The sequence below is a fragment of the Urocitellus parryii genome, chromosome X, assembly GCF_045843805.1.
Source record: "Urocitellus parryii isolate mUroPar1 chromosome X, mUroPar1.hap1, whole genome shotgun sequence".
Lineage (NCBI taxonomy): Eukaryota > Metazoa > Chordata > Mammalia > Rodentia > Sciuridae > Urocitellus > Urocitellus parryii.
Window position 1 is genome coordinate 34,748,446 of NC_135547.1, and position 15,566 is coordinate 34,764,011.

At 40.7% G+C, this 15,566-nt stretch overlaps 1 protein-coding gene and 2 pseudogenes across 2 annotated transcripts in view; 2 read left to right on the forward strand and 1 right to left on the reverse strand.

The window, feature by feature from the left end:
- Positions 1–15,566, forward strand: part of Lrch2 (leucine rich repeats and calponin homology domain containing 2) — a 102,851-nt gene that overhangs the window by 63,202 nt on the left and 24,083 nt on the right. For both annotated transcript variants that reach the window (XM_026410986.2, XM_077793736.1), the window contains 2 exons: positions 12,536–12,584; positions 12,671–12,787. In XM_026410986.2, coding sequence (XP_026266771.2) covers positions 12,536–12,584; positions 12,671–12,787 — 166 coding nt within the window. The remainder of the gene's footprint in view (positions 1–12,535; positions 12,585–12,670; positions 12,788–15,566) is intronic.
- On the forward strand, positions 833–3,460 carry LOC113198310 (alpha-actinin-1 pseudogene; annotated as a pseudogene).
- LOC113198313 (WW domain-binding protein 2-like) lies at positions 7,620–8,342 on the reverse strand (annotated as a pseudogene).

Here is a 15,566-nt window from a genome sequence, read left to right on the forward strand (position 1 = left end):
CCAAAACAACCATTTACCTGTCCGAGATTTTATTAGCGGCACCACAGCTGCCGGTTTCAGAAGAGAAGGGGGTCCAGCAAGAGAAAGCACAAACAGGGTGTTGATATTTATGGGCTCAGTGGGGGGGGGGGGGTACCGGCTGTTACTTATTTATTGGCCTAGAGTTCAGCCACTTCAGGGATTGGAGGTGTGCCATTCAAAGTTCAAGCTGTTCACAGGGATTGGAGGTGATGGTTCGGGCTCATTCAAAATTCCCGTCATTCAGTACATGGAGTTGAACTCCCTGAAGAGAAGCACTCTGGGGGCAATCTTTACCAACACTTATCACCAAAGAAACAAATAACCCAATCAATAAATGGGCTAAGGAACCAAAGATACACTGTACAGAAGAAGAAATACAATCAACAAGTATATGAAAAGATGTTCAAATATCTAGTAATTAGAGAAATGCAAATCAAAACTACACTGAAGCTGGATGCAGTGGAGCACTCCTGTAATCCCAGCAGCTTGGAAGGCTGAGGCAGGAGGATCATGAGTTCAAAGCCAGCCCCAGCAACTTAGTGAAGCCCTAAGCAACTCAGCAAGACCCTGTCTCTAAATAAAATAGTTAAAAAGGGCTGGGGAAGTGTGTGTGGAGATTAGGTCCCAGCACTCCGTGCTGAGGCCTGCAGCAGAACCAGTGCAGGGGAGCTAGCCCAGCCCAGCCCAGCCCAGCCCAGCCCAGCTCAGCCGCCTGACTCCCTCCCTACACCGGGGCAGCCACTGCCTATGTTGCCTGTAGAGAAGGTGGAGGAAGAAATTCAGCTCCTAGCACGCGCACACAAATGACTATTATGATTCACAGCAAACCAATGACTGCGTGCTCCACAAAGAGGACTGGGACCAGGATCTGCTTCTGGATCTGGCCTGGGAGAAGCAGCAGAGAAAGACTTTCACAGCATAGTGCAATTCCCACCTCCAGAAGGCAGGGACGCAGATCGAGAACATCCAGGAGGACTTCCGAGATGGCCTGAAGCTCATGCTGCTGCTGGAGGTTATCTCAGGTGAATGCTTGGCCAAGTCGGAGAGAGGCAAGATGTGGGTCCACAAGATCTCCAATGTCAACAAGGCCCTCCCTCGATTTCATAGCAAGCAAAGGGGTCAAACTGGTGTCCATTGGCGCTGAGGAAATCGTGGATGGGAATGTGAAAATGACCCTGGGCATGATCTGGACCATCATTTTTCGCTTTGCCATCCAGGACATTTCTGTGAAAGAGACCTCAGCCAAGGAAGGGCTGCTCCTGTGGTGTCAGAGGAAGACGGTCCCTTACAAAAATATCAACATCCCAAACTTCCACATCAGCTGGAAGGACGGCCTTGGCTTCTGTGCCTTGATCCATCGACACCGGCCTGAGCTGATTGACTACAGGAAGCTGCGGAAGGATGATCCACTCACAAACCAGCCTTCGATGTGGCAGAGAAGTATCTGGACATCCCCATGATGCTCGGTGCTGAAGACATCATTGGAACTGCTCGGCCTGATGAGAAAGCCATCATGACGTGTCCAGCTTCTACCACGCCTTCTCTGAAGCCCAGAAGGCAGAGACAGGTGCCAGTCGCATCTGCAAGATACTGGCTCTCAACCAGGAGAATGAGCAGCTAATGGAAGACTATGAGAAGCTGGCCAGCGATCTGCTGGAGTGGATCCGCCGCACCATCCCCTGGCTGGAGAATTGGGAGAACACCATGCATGCCATGCAGCAGAGGACTTCTGCGACTACCTGCGCCTGCACAAACCGCCCAAGGTGCAGAAGTGCCAGCTGGAGATCAACTTCAACACGCTGCAGACCAAGCTGCGCGTCAGCAACCGGCCCGCCTTCATGCCCTCTGAGGGCAGGATGGTCTTGGACATCAACAATGCATGAGGCTGCCTGGAGCAGGCAGAGAAGGGCTGTGAGGAGTGGCTCCTGAATGAGATCCAGAGGCTGGAGCGGCTGGACCACCTGGCAGAGAAATTCCTGAAGAAGGTCTCTATCCACCAGGCCTGGATGGATGGCAAAGAGGCCATGTTGCCGCAGAAGGATTATGAGACAGGCACCCTGTCTGAGGTCAAGGCCCTCCTTGCTCAAGAAGCACGAGGCCTTTGAGAGCGGCCTGGCTGCCCACCAGGACCACTTGGAGCAGATAGTGGCCATCACACAGGAACTCAATGAGCTGGACTATTATGACTCACCCAGTGTCAATGCTCTCTGCCAAAAAATCTGTGACCAGTGGGACAATCTGGGGGCTCTAACTCAGAAGCGGAGGGAAGCTCTAGAGCAGACGGAGAAGCTACTAGAGACACTGATCAGCTGTACCTGGAGTACGCCAAGCGGGCTGCGCTCTTTAACAATTGGATGGAGGGCGCCATGGAGGACCTGCAGGACACCTTCATCGTGCACACCATCAAGGAGATTCAGGGACTAACCATAGCCCACAAGCAGTTCAAGGCCACCTTCCCTGATACTGATAAGGAGCGCCTGGCCATCCTGGGCAATCCACAACAAGGTCCAAGATCGTCCAGACCTACCATGTCAGCATGGCAGGCACCAACCCCTAAACAACCATCATGCCTCAGGAGATCAACAGCAAATGGGACCACGTGCCACAGCTCGTGCCATGGAGCAACCAAGCTCTGACAGAGGAGCATGCCCCCCTGCAGAGACTATGCAAGCAGTTTGGGGCCCAGGCCAACATCATTGTGCCCTGGATCCAGACCAAGATGGAGGAAATCGGGAGGATCTTCATTGAGATGCATGGGACCCTGGAGGACCTGCTCAGCCACCTGCGACAATAGGAGAAGAGCATTGTCAACTACAAGCCAAGATTGACCAGTGGAAGGTGACCACCAGCTGATCCAGGAGGCTCTCATCTTTGACAACAAGTACACCAACTACACCATGGAGCATATCCGGGTGGGCTGGGAGCAGCTGCTCACCACCATCTCTAGGACCATTAACTAGGTGGAAAACTGGATCCTGACACGGGATGCCAAGGGCATCAGCCAGGAGCAGATGAAGGAGTTCTGGTCCTCTTTCAATCACTTTGACCCGAATCACTGCTGCACGCTGGGTCCTGAGGAGTTCAAAGTCTGCCTCATCAGCATGGGCTACGACATTGGCAACGACCCCCAAGGAGAGGCAGAATTCGCCCGCATCATGAGCAACCCCAACCGCCTGGGGGTAGTGACATTCCAGGCCTTCAATGACTTCAGGTCCTGAGAGATGGCTGACGCGGATACCGCAGACCAGGTCATGGCTTCCTTCAAGATCCTGGCCAGAGACAAGAAAGAACTACATCACGGTTGACGAACTGCACCGAGAGCTGCTGCCCGACCACTTCGAGTACTGTATCGCACGAATGGCCTACAATGGCCCTGACTCTGTTCTGGGTACTCTGGACTTCGTGTCCTTCTCCACTGTATGGCCAGAGTGACCTCTAACCCGCGCTGGCCCCCTTGTCCTCTATGCCGTGCGCACGCCGCCCTGCACCTCTGCTATCCTCATCTCCTGCCCGGGTTTGGTTTCAGCTCTCAGCCTCCTACGGAGCAAGCTGGGACCACACAGCCTTGAACCTCCCTGCCCGCGAAGTGACAGTTTACAAAATTATTTTCTGCAAAAAAGGAAAAAAAAAAAGTTATGTTTAAAAAGTAAAAAAAAAAAATACATATTTTATTACAGAAAAAGTATTTTTTTCTCCACCAGACTTAAATGGAAAAGAGGAAAACTTAACTATTTGCACCAAAATGTTTTTGTTTTGTTGTGATGTAGGAAAATTACCAAGAACAAAGTTTTATTCCATTCTTTTACTGATTTTTTTTTCTTCTATCTCATGTCTTCTTGGTGGGGGATGGGGGGAGGGTGTACTCTTGCTAAAGACACATTGGTGCATGTGTGTTTGCTAGCTCACTTGTCCATGAAAATATTTCAAAAGAAAATCTTTTGAAATGGCTGTTTATTAAGGAAGATAATTTATGTGGATTCTAATTTTTAAATCTCCTCAGAGGTGTGGCTAGCCTCCTTATCAGTGCATATTTTTAAAAATAATTTAATATTGCTATCAAAAATAGGACAAACTAGGAGATTATGGACAACTTTGATATTGCTTGGCACAGACCATATTAAAACAATGCTCCCATGGGGTGGGGGGAAAGGAGGCTGGGGATGTGGCTCAGTGATTAAGCGCCCCTGGGTTTAATCCCCACTATCAAAACAAAACAAAGATTCAGTCTCACTCCAGATAGAACGGCAATTATGAAGAATACAAAGAATAAATGTTGGTAAGGATGTAGGGGAAAAGGTGTACTTATACATTGCTGGTGGGACTGCAAATTGGTGCAACCATTATGGAAAGCAGTATGGAGATTTCTTAGAAAACTTGGAATGGGACCATCATTTGACCCAACTATCCCACTACTTGGTTTACACCTAAAGGACTTAAAAATCAGGATGCTACAGCAATACAACCACATCAATGTTTATAGCAGCTCAATTCACAATAGCTATGCTATGGAACCAACCTAGGTGCCCTTCAATAGGTGAATGGATAAAGAAATTGTGGTATATATACACAATATTACTCAGCCATTTTACAAACCACTAGGAATCTGTGTACCTTATAAATTACTCAAGGCCCTAGTGACTTCACCTCAGTAATAAAATATTTAGAAATAAAAAAAATTCTTGCTCATTTCCATTGTGGACTTAAATTAATTACACCTTTTGGTTTTGTTGTATTAGCAGTTATTTTCAATTTTTTTGTATTTTGATGCTATAGATTTGAATCCAGAGCCTTGCTCATTCTAAGTATATGCTCTACTACTGAGTTATATACCCAGCCCCTAGAGTTTAAAGTATATTTAACTTATCACAGTCTATCTTCAAGTGCTATTATATCTTTTTGCATGTAATAACCTCATAAGTATATATTTATTTATATTTCTCCTTTCCTGGCATATTGTTTTTTGCTGTACATTTTACTTCTATGTTATATACCCAATAGCATGTAGTTATTTTTACTTTGTCAATTCCTTCCTTCCTTCCTTCCTTTTCTTTTCCTCTGAGGTGCTGGGAATTGAACCCAGGGCCTTGTGTTTGCTTGGTAAGTGCTCTATCACTGAGCTCCATCTCCAGCCCCAATTATCTTTTGAAGAAATCTGAATAACCAGAATAATGTATTTCATGTATGAGAAGATACACTAACATCTAATTTTTATATTAAATCTTATATTTCTCAGCGTTTGGTTTTTATGGTTTCTACTACAGGCTTTTCAACAGATGAGCACCACTGTGTCCACACTTTCATGTGTGTATCCTCTTAGTTACCATCCCCAGTGCTCTTTATTTCCTTGTATAGATCCATATTTCCATGTGTATTATTTTCCTTCAACCTAAAAGAGATACTTTAACATTACTTTTACTTCTGTTCTACTGGTATTGAATGCTCTTAGTTTTCGCATCTCTAAACCATCATTATTTCACTTTTTCTTTTTAGTTCTGAACCCAGAGGAGCTCTATCACTGAGCTGCATTACCCAGCCCTTTTTATTTTATTTTGGGACAGGATCTTCCTAAGTTGCTGAGACTGGCCTGGAACTTGCTGATTTCTTGCCTCAGCCTCCTGAGTCATTGGGCTAGCAGATATGCAGCGCTGAATCCACCATCGCCCTCATTTTTGAAAAAAAAAATTGCTCATGCAAAATTCTAAGTTTCCATTTTTCTTATTTGTTCTAATTAGTTATATATGACAGCAGAATGCATTTTGACACCTGATATATAAATGAAGTGTATTTTCTAATTCATCTGGGTATACAGAATTTTTCATTTTTCTTTCGGTATCTTAAAGAGGTTTCTCCACCATCCTCTGGATTGCATTGTTTCTCATGAGCAGTCTGCCTCCATTCTTACTTTTGATTTAGTGAACCCAATGTGTCCTCTTTTCATTTGGCTGATATATATATATATATATATATATATATATCACTTGATTTCAGTAATTTGATTACAATGTATTTCAATGTAGTTTTTAATATTTCTTTAGCTTGGTGTTTATTGAACTTTATGAATTTGTGAGTTTATTGTTTTGATGAGAAAATTTGGGGCCCTTATTTCTTCAAATATGTTTTGTCACTTGATTTCTTCTATTATGAAACTCCAGTTACGTGTATATTATTAGTCCATCTGAAGTTTCTTTCAGATCACTGATGTTCTATTCATTCTTCTTGAATATTTATCTTTCTGACTTGGGCTACTTATTCTATTATGTCTTCATGTTCACTAATCATTTCTTATAAAATGCCTAATTTGTAGTTAATCCCACCTAGTTTACTTTTAATTTCAGATGTACTTTTTATCTCTTGAACTTTGATCATGTCTGTACTTACCATTTTCATTCTTTTTCTTTAGCTTCCTGAATATCAATAGATTTGTGGGTTTTTTTTACATACAGGGTTTATTTCACATTAATATATTAACTGGAGTTTTTTGTAAAATAATAGAGAATTCTCTTTAAATAACCATTTCTTCTTGCTTTATAGTTGGCCCAGGAACAAATGAGAGCAAATCTCTGTGCACCCAGGGCACGTGATGCTTAAAAGGGAGGGGGCAGGCTGAGGGGCCAGCAGCAGGCTATGATCAGCATGCAGGGTTGGGAGCCCTCATTCTCTGCCCACCATGTATTCCCTGAATGGCAGGCATGATGGGATGAACATGCACACTACAGCTCCAGTTGAGAAACTCCTTATAGAGGGAAGACAGATTAGAGGCCAACAAATTCCAGAAACACTAGCAAGCAAACAGAGGGGGTTTCCTACCTAGCTGCAATGGGCTTCCTCTGAAGCCACCAAACCCTGGAAGCTATAGTAATAAAGCTCCTGAAGTCAGAAGTAGCAAAAGAATGACCAAAGGCAGGGAAGGCAGTGTGGGTGTGATTGGGCCAGGCCTTGCTGAATGGAATGTGACCTGACAGTCAGGTGGGACAGTGGCCTTCCAGGGTCAAGAACAGACCATGGAAGGAATGTGAGTTGGGCCTGGCAAGGCTTGTTGCTCCTTTGGGAAGACATGTGGCTGGTCTGATGGAGCTAACAAGACTGAGTGCAGAATGACCCCCAGACTGAGGGACTGGACTGCAGCAGAGGAGATGGCCAGAGAGTTTCTCTGTGGTATGGGGCTACTAGAGCAAAAGAGGAATAACCCATGCTTCCAAGAACACCTCAGCAGAGGCCAGGGGGCTTACCTTCCTACTACCCTAATTCCCAGTAACTGTTTAATTTTTTTGGTACACGGGATTGAACTCGGGCACTCAACCACTGAGCCACATCCCCAGCCCTGTTTTCTATTTTATTTAGAGATAGGGTCTCACTGAGGTGCTTTGTGCCTTGCTGTTGCTGAGACTGGCTTTGAACTCTTAATCCTCCTGTCTCGGCCTCCCAAACTGCTAGGATTATAGGGTTGTGCCACCAACCCTGGCTAGTTCCTGTTAACTTTTTATATTCAGACATATGGAAGGACAAGGCCCTCCCTGGCATCCTCCAGGGCAGATGTTGCCCTGCAAGGAAAGATGGGGGAAGGCCCCTGAGGGTGAGGGCAGGGAGGTGGGTGGAGCCTACTGGGTCTTAACTTCCAGAGGATAATAGGGAGGTGGAAGAGGCTAGCTTGTGGGCATGGAGGCATTATGTGGGTTGCCCAGGTTATAATAGGCACTGGTAGCTACTTCTATGGGCTTGGCCATGGCTGCAGTAGTGGAGGGGACATCAGGGCTGCTGACTGTAGTTTCATGGGTCTAGGATAAGGTAGAAGCAGAAGCTTCACATATCCCATGGCCCCATCCTTCAGAGGGTGTCCTGAATAGAAATGAGATGGGGGCAGTGTATGGGTTAGGTAGGAAGGGGGTGGTATATTCCATTGGCAACTGGTGGGGGAAAAACAGGCCCCACTAGGCATTAAGGGTACCCATAGGCTCCATTGAGGGCTTCACTTCTGGGGCTTGAAATGCCATCTGGAGAATCCATTGACTAAACTCGATGGTGCCCCCTGTTGTGAAGGTCAAATTATCTGTAGCAGAGCCTTCCCAGCCACCTCCAGTTTTAGCCTTTGCTGTTCCCTTGGCAGTTTGCACCAACACAGGCTACTTGATCTCACAGTCCTTCATGAGATAAAATGGTATCATGAAGGACTGCATGGCCTCCTTCCCCTTGGACAGAAAGTTGACCCTGTAAGGGGTAAGGTAGACAGTGCCTTTCTTGTTCTCTTTGAAGATCTCTGACATATTCTTCATGTCATTGAATTTAAGTTTCACGTGCTCATAGGACATTAGGATGCTCTCAGTGTTTGATCATTCTGCTGCCCTCTCACTAGATTGAAACTTTTATTGAATACCAAACATTGTGAACTTTGCTTCTTAGGTTTGGATATTATAGTATTACCATAAATATTCTTAACTTTTGTTCTGGGATATGGTAATTACTTAGAAACAGTTTGATATTTTGGGGATCTGGCTTTATGATTTATTATGTGGGACCAGTGCAACATTTAGTCTAGGACTAAATTTGCTCCCCTGCTCCCATTAAGGCAAGACCTTTCTTAATATTCCACCTGATACCTCATGAATTAGAAGATTTTCCAATCTGGTTGGTGGGAACTTGTAGTACTCCTGGTCCTCTGTGAATCTGGGAATTATTCTTTCTATTCTTCTGGTGTGATCTCATTCTTTTGACTAAGGTATATTCCTCACATATGTCACTGATTAGGACCTGGCTGAAAATATGAAGGAAGTTCTTTCTCTCTCTCTCTCTCTGCATTGTCCTTTGCTTTGTTACTCTGTTCTGTGAACTCTGGCTTATTGTTCTTTCTCCTAAATTCAGGAAGTGTCAGTGCTCTGCCTTCACCTTCATTTACCCTGTCTTGGCTGTGGCCTCAGAAACACTCTCCAAGTAGCAACTTTAACAAGCCTTTCATTTTGTTTATTACCCATCTCTTAAGGGATAATGTCTTTTTTTTTTTAAACCTGGTATTCAATGTGTCTCAGAAAGCATAATTTTATATATTTTGTTCGTTCTTTTTTTTTAAAAGAAAAGGGGGGGAGAGAGAGAGAGAGAGAGAGAGAGAGAGAGAGAGAGAGAGAGAGAATGATAATTTTTTTAATATTTATTTTTCAGTTTTCGGCGGACACAACATCTTTGTTTGTATGTGGTGCTGAGGATCAAACCCGGGCCGCACGCATGCCAGGCGAGCCGCTACTGCTTGAGCCACATCCCCAGCCCCATATTTTGTTTGTTCTTTTAGTTTTGGTCACTCTTATTATATCTTGGCCAGAAGTAAAGTCTTTTTTTGGTGCTGGGGAATCAAACCTAGGGCCTTGCATATGCTAGGAAAGTACTCTACCACTGAGTTATACATGCAGTCTGGTAGTCTAATATATTTATATTTCCTTAGTTGTCAATGGACTTTATTTATTTACATGGTGGTGCTAAGAATCAAACCCAGGGCCTCACACATGCTAGGCAAGTGCTCTACCACTGAGCCACAGTCCCAGCCCCATAATTTTTATATTTTTATATACTTACCTCTCTCAGTGTTTGGTTTTCATGGTTTCTACCATAGGCTCTCTTCATACCAACATTTGAAAAATTACTGCTCTTTTTTACTGTGATGGAAGTGTTGCTATGTTGCCTAGGCTTGCCTCAAACTTCCAGGCTCAAGCAGTCCTCTTGCCTCAGCCTCCCAAGTAGCTTGGACAACAGATGAGTGCCACTATGTCCAGCTACTGCCCATATTTTTCAAGTACTTTTGTGGTTTCATGTTTATTTGTATTTAATCTTTTAATTCATTAAGTGTGATTTTGGATATGAAGTAAGGAATTTAGGTTTTTTTTTCCTTCCTTCTTTTCTTCCTCCTTTTCTTATGTACTATTCTTTTGTTTTTCTTCCTTTCTTTCTGCATGTTTTACAAGTAGTCAGCCAGTTATTTCTGAACTATTTATTACATAATCCATCATTTCTTCAGTGATTTATATCATAATTTGTTAAATTTGTAGTTCTTGTAGTCCTGTGATCTTATTTCATTGAAAAACTATAGATTCTGGAGCCAGCACTAATTTTACTACTGTAATTTCATTTTTTAATTCTTTTCTTTCTCCTTCTCCCCCTCCTCCTCCTCCTCCTTCTTCTTTTTTAGCAATGCTTGGGATCAAGTCCAGGACCTGGCATGTGGTGAGCAAGTGCTCTCCCACTGAGCTAACCCCTAGCTCCATTATTACTATAATTTTATATAATACATTTTATTACCTAGTAGGGCTAACCCCTTTATTATATAACTTTTCTCTTCTTAATCATTGATTCTTTTCTTAATCATTGCATTAACTTTGAAATTATTTTGTCAAATTTCTAAAATAAGTAAAAAATACTTCTCAGGTCTTAAAAAAATTATTACTGAAAGGAAAGTGAGAAAGCGAGAGATGGGCGAGCGAGAAATGAAGGACAGATGGAGACCAGGCAGAGATCCACACAAAGGTTTATTTGTCAAAGCTGACAAATAAAGGCCATCCCTCTATAGAGTGGAGAGAGGCTCCCACATGTTTGGGTTCTGAGCTTTTGTGAGGTAGGGATTTGGAGTTGTAGCTGTGACTCTGTGGGATAGGCTAGGGGTGCTTGCGGCAGAGCTAGGTGGGTGGGAATAGCATGGGATTGGCTTAGATCATGGCACCATGGGGCTCTCCAGAGTCCAGGGGTCCTGTCCTCCTGGAATTGGCTTAGGGTTATGGTACCAGGGGGTAAGTCACTCACAGGGGTGGGGAAGGTTCAGTCAGGTAAGAGGACAGGAAAGTGAAACTTATGAGATGGCGGTTAACAGTAAGATGGCTGCTTAGATGTTAAATCAAGACCCTATAATTACAGTTCATTTCAGTTCTTAATTGGTTTGAAAAAGAAGTTTAACTATAATGTTTAGTGTTTTCCTTCAAGAACATTTAAATTATTCAAGACTCTTACTAGAGGCCAGGCTCAGTGGCGCACACCTGTATTCCCAGCTGCTTTGGAGGTGAAGGCAGGATGATCCAGAGTTCAAAGCCAGCCTCAGCAATTTAGCGAGGTGCTAAGCAACTCAGTGAGACTCTGTCTCTTAGAAAGTACAAAATAGGGCTGGGGATGTGGTTCAGTGGTCAAGTGCCCATGAGTTCATTTTCTGGTACCATAAAAAGAATTTTACTAAACATTTGCAGTTTTATCATGTAGGTCTTGTACATATGTAAGTAAGATTCTTACTAGGTATTTTATACTTTTCCTTTCTTTTATGAATGGGATTTTTAAAATATACTTTGTAAGTCATAATAGTTGATGTGAAAGAAAGCTATTAACTTTTGTATGTTTTTCTTTAATTGTAGTTTCATACTAGATTGTAAGACTAGATTTTTTTCCTCTTGAATAATCTTGTGCCCTATAAATTTTTAGAAATTTGATTCTTCCTAATTTTTATATATGTTTTTCTTACTGTACTGTACAGAAGTAACCAAGTGTTAAATAATTTCAGCTCTAGTGGACATTTTGTTTATATTTTTTTCCAGTGGAATTCATGCACAAATCTGCCATCTAACAACAAGCTGCACAATTTACCTCATTCCAACAACAAAGAAAAACTAGATGAAAAAAAGAATTTCCTTTATAGCTCCTGTTGTATCAGAATAAAGGGGTTGAAACTCACAATCAGAAATTCAGTAGGCAAAAAAGAGTAACTCCTTTTTTTTTAGTCTTTGGTAATTTATTTTGATATAATAAATACCCTATCTTTCCTTTGATTGATTGTCTCTGGATATTTGGCCTCTTTGTTAGTTCATCTTTTGTTGCTGTGACCAAAATACCAGACAAAAACAAATTAGAGCAGGAAATGTTAATTTTGAGCTCATGGTTTTAGAGATTCAGTCCATGGTCAGTCAGCTCCATTGCTCTGGGGCTTAATTTAGGCAGAATATTGTGGCAAAAGAAAGCTTCTTAGCTCATGGAAGTAGGGAAACAGAGAAAGAAACAAGAAGGGACCAGGTACATATATAGTCCCCAAGGCCAAGCCCCCAGTGACCTACTTCCTCCAGCCACACCCCACCTATCTGTAGTTGCCACCAAGTCATCCATTCAGCTATCAATGGATCATCAAATGGATCAGTCCACTGATGAGCCTTAATCATTGCTTAAAAGCCATACCTATGAACCTTTTTGCTCTGGGGATCATGTCTTCAAAACATGAGCATTTTGGGAGATATCTCAGATCCAAACTATAACAGCCTCTAAAAAGTCCTTGGAGTAGCTTTATGCATAAGGTTCATATAAAATAAGCCCATTTTGATATTTCCTGAGGAGCAATTGTTATTAGGAACAATATGTTTTGTCAACTTTAAGTTTTATGTTATTAGTTAAAGCATATACATGGATAAAGCCTTGACATTCTGGTTTTAAAAAGACAACTTTATAATGTTCATAATGAAGATTTTTCTAAATATTTTAAGAGATATTAAAGCATCTTTAATTTTTTTAGTGTCTCAACAGATGAAGTTAATTCACCATTATCACCCCTTACATGGCAGGTAAGAAGAAATTAATTTGCAAATATATGTACATATGCATTATTTTGTGCTTATTTGTTTATTTAAAAGAAATTGTCTCATTATAGCCCTTAGAAAATCAGAAGGATCAAATAGATGAACAACAGTGGCCAGAATCTCAACCTATAATTTGGCAAAGTGAAGAAAGAAGGCGAAGCAAACAGATTAGAAAAGAATATTTCAAGGTACTTTATTAAAATTTTAAATTTACTTTTGATTTTATAATTTTTAAGTTAATAAGGTATAATCTTCTAGTTAAATGTAGTAAATGTGTTTATTTTAATTTCCCATATGTAGGTGATACAGATGTACTATCTAATTATAGCCATAAAGTTTCAGTAGTTCAAAGTAATTAAGAGTGTGTCAGTATGAATTATAATTTTCCAAATACTTTATAAGACAGATGAATATTTGGTAAGTGTAGAAATTTATATACATTTTAAAAGAATTGTTCAAGCCAGGTGCAATGGCTCACATCTGTAATCTCAGCAGCTCAGGAGGCTGAGGCAGGAGGATTACAAATTCAAAGCCAGCCTCAGCACCATATTGAGGCCCTCAGCAACTTAGCGAGACTCTCTCTCAAAATATGAAAAAAAAAAAAAAAAAAAAAAGAACTGGAGTTGTATTTCAGTAGTTAAGTACCTCTGGGTTCAATCTCTGGTACCATAAAATAAATAAGTAAAGAAAATAATTGTTCGGGAAAGGACTTATTGGATTTGTCAATAAATAGTTGACATGTTTACAATTAATATATAACTGTTTCTATGTAAATTAATGCTATTCATGTGGCTTTAAACATGTTTGAGAAGAGTTTCATCCATTTTCTTTTCTTCTTGTTATCTTAGTAGTTTTCTTAAGAGGGTCTTTCATCTTAGCAGAAGTAAAACCCCAGAGTATCCGAATTATCCCAAATTTCTAGGTAGTTGGGTTTTAATAAAATTTTAATGTGGATACCCTTGTAAATATTGTAATTTTATCTATTTGTTTTTAAAGTTTGCTATATTTGCAGAGGCCAACCATCAGAATTTGGAATAAATTGCATACTAAGCAAAATTTATTTTTGACATTTGACTTGAACAAGCAGCACAGACTTGGTCCTGCTTCATGAATAGCAAATTTTGCTGTCTTTGCACCTTTTCTATTTCCCAAAGCATAATTCAAGTCTAATGATAGTTTTATTTGAATGCATAGTACTTAGCTATGCTGTAGGGAATTCAGTGTATATCACTATTACATAGGATTTATTTTGTATATTTCTATTTGGTAGAAATAGGTCTCTAAAAAAAACTGATCTGTTTTCATATGTAGGAGTCTAACATATATTTGCAAGTTCTATCATATGACCAAAACAAAGTATTATGTCTTAGAAAATCTGTGACAAGTTTAAGCTTTCAATAAATAACTACTGAGTTCTTTTAATGAGCCTTGTGTGAATTGGCCAGTATGAGAGATAATGAAGAAATAAAAAACACGAGAAAAAAGAGAAGAACATTCTAAACAGAACCCTGGTCAGTAATAGTGAAAGGCTATTTATCCCAACCCTTTATAGATTTGCACTTATATTTACATTCTGGCATCTATCTATCTATCTATCTGTCTATGCTGGGGATTGAACCCAAGGCCTCACATATGCCAGGCAAGTGCTCTACCGATGAGCCGCATTCCAAGTCCCTGGCATTTATTTTAAAGTTCCCGTTTATAATTTATGAAACCTTGAACCAAGGCACTAAATAAAATTCGTTTATACATAAAACTGGATGGATGATTGATTATGTGGGAGAAATTTTAGTATTTCTAAGTAATGAAAGAGATTTGATATTTATTTGATCTTCTTTATCCTAATATAGTAAAGTCATACCAACTCTGAATTTTTTTCAAAACATTTGCTTAGAAAATACTGAGTGCCAGGCACTGTTTTAAGTGCTTTATCTAATTTAGTCTTCTGAACAACCCTAAACAACTGAGTTAAGCACAGTTATTATCATTCCTATTTTACAGATGGGGAAATTAAGACACAGGGAGGCTAAGCAGTATGCCTTAGGTCACTTACCTTGAACTTAGAGCTTATGTTACGCTGCTTCTTTATCTACTTTGGATAGCCTAGTATCAAATGAACAAACACTTCAAAATTAATACAGTTCCCTGCTTTTAAAAATATTTTACAGTAAAGTTCTCTTCTCAATAAAGTCTTAACAGAGGCCTCAGTGTTCCTTTAACAGATGATTCTTTGGCTTAATAGCATAATTTGCTGATAAATATTTTCTTTTTATGGCTTACAATATTGGTTATGTTATGAAGTTGCTAGAGCAAATAGGATAATATTTGAAGTCCTCATTGCATAACCATCATTGAATATATGTTCATTTCTTTCTTACTTGATAAAGTAGGTTCAAAGATAAGGTTCAGTTGCTGCAAAATGTTTTAAAGAGATATGTAGTTCTCCTGAGTTGTCAGAAGATGTCAGTGTGAGAACATTGCAAAAATGGCGTATGTCAATTTTTTTTCTATGATGTCAAGAAAATATAAAATTGAATGGGGCTGTTCAGTGGTAGAGCATGAAAACATGGGCTCATTTTCCACCATCAGAAAAAAAGAAGGAAAGAAAGAAAGAAAGGAAGGAAGGAAGAAAGGAAGAAAGAAAGGTCAGAACTATAATTATTGTCAATATTTTCATGATTAAAACATTATCCAACCATTTCTATGAAGTATCTTTCTTTCAGAGACAAAAAGGAAATTTTTCTTAATAATCTATTCCTAAGAATCAAAAAGGTTTTTTTAAAAAATATTTTTGTAGCTGTGGATGAACAGCATGTCTTTATTTTGTTTATTTTTATGTGGTGCTGAGGATCGAACTCAGTGCTTCACGTGTGCTAAGGCAAGCGCTCTGCCACTGAGCCACAACCCCAGCCTTCAAAAAGGTTTTCTAATGTGTGTGGTTAAACCTTATCTGGAACTATAGATTAT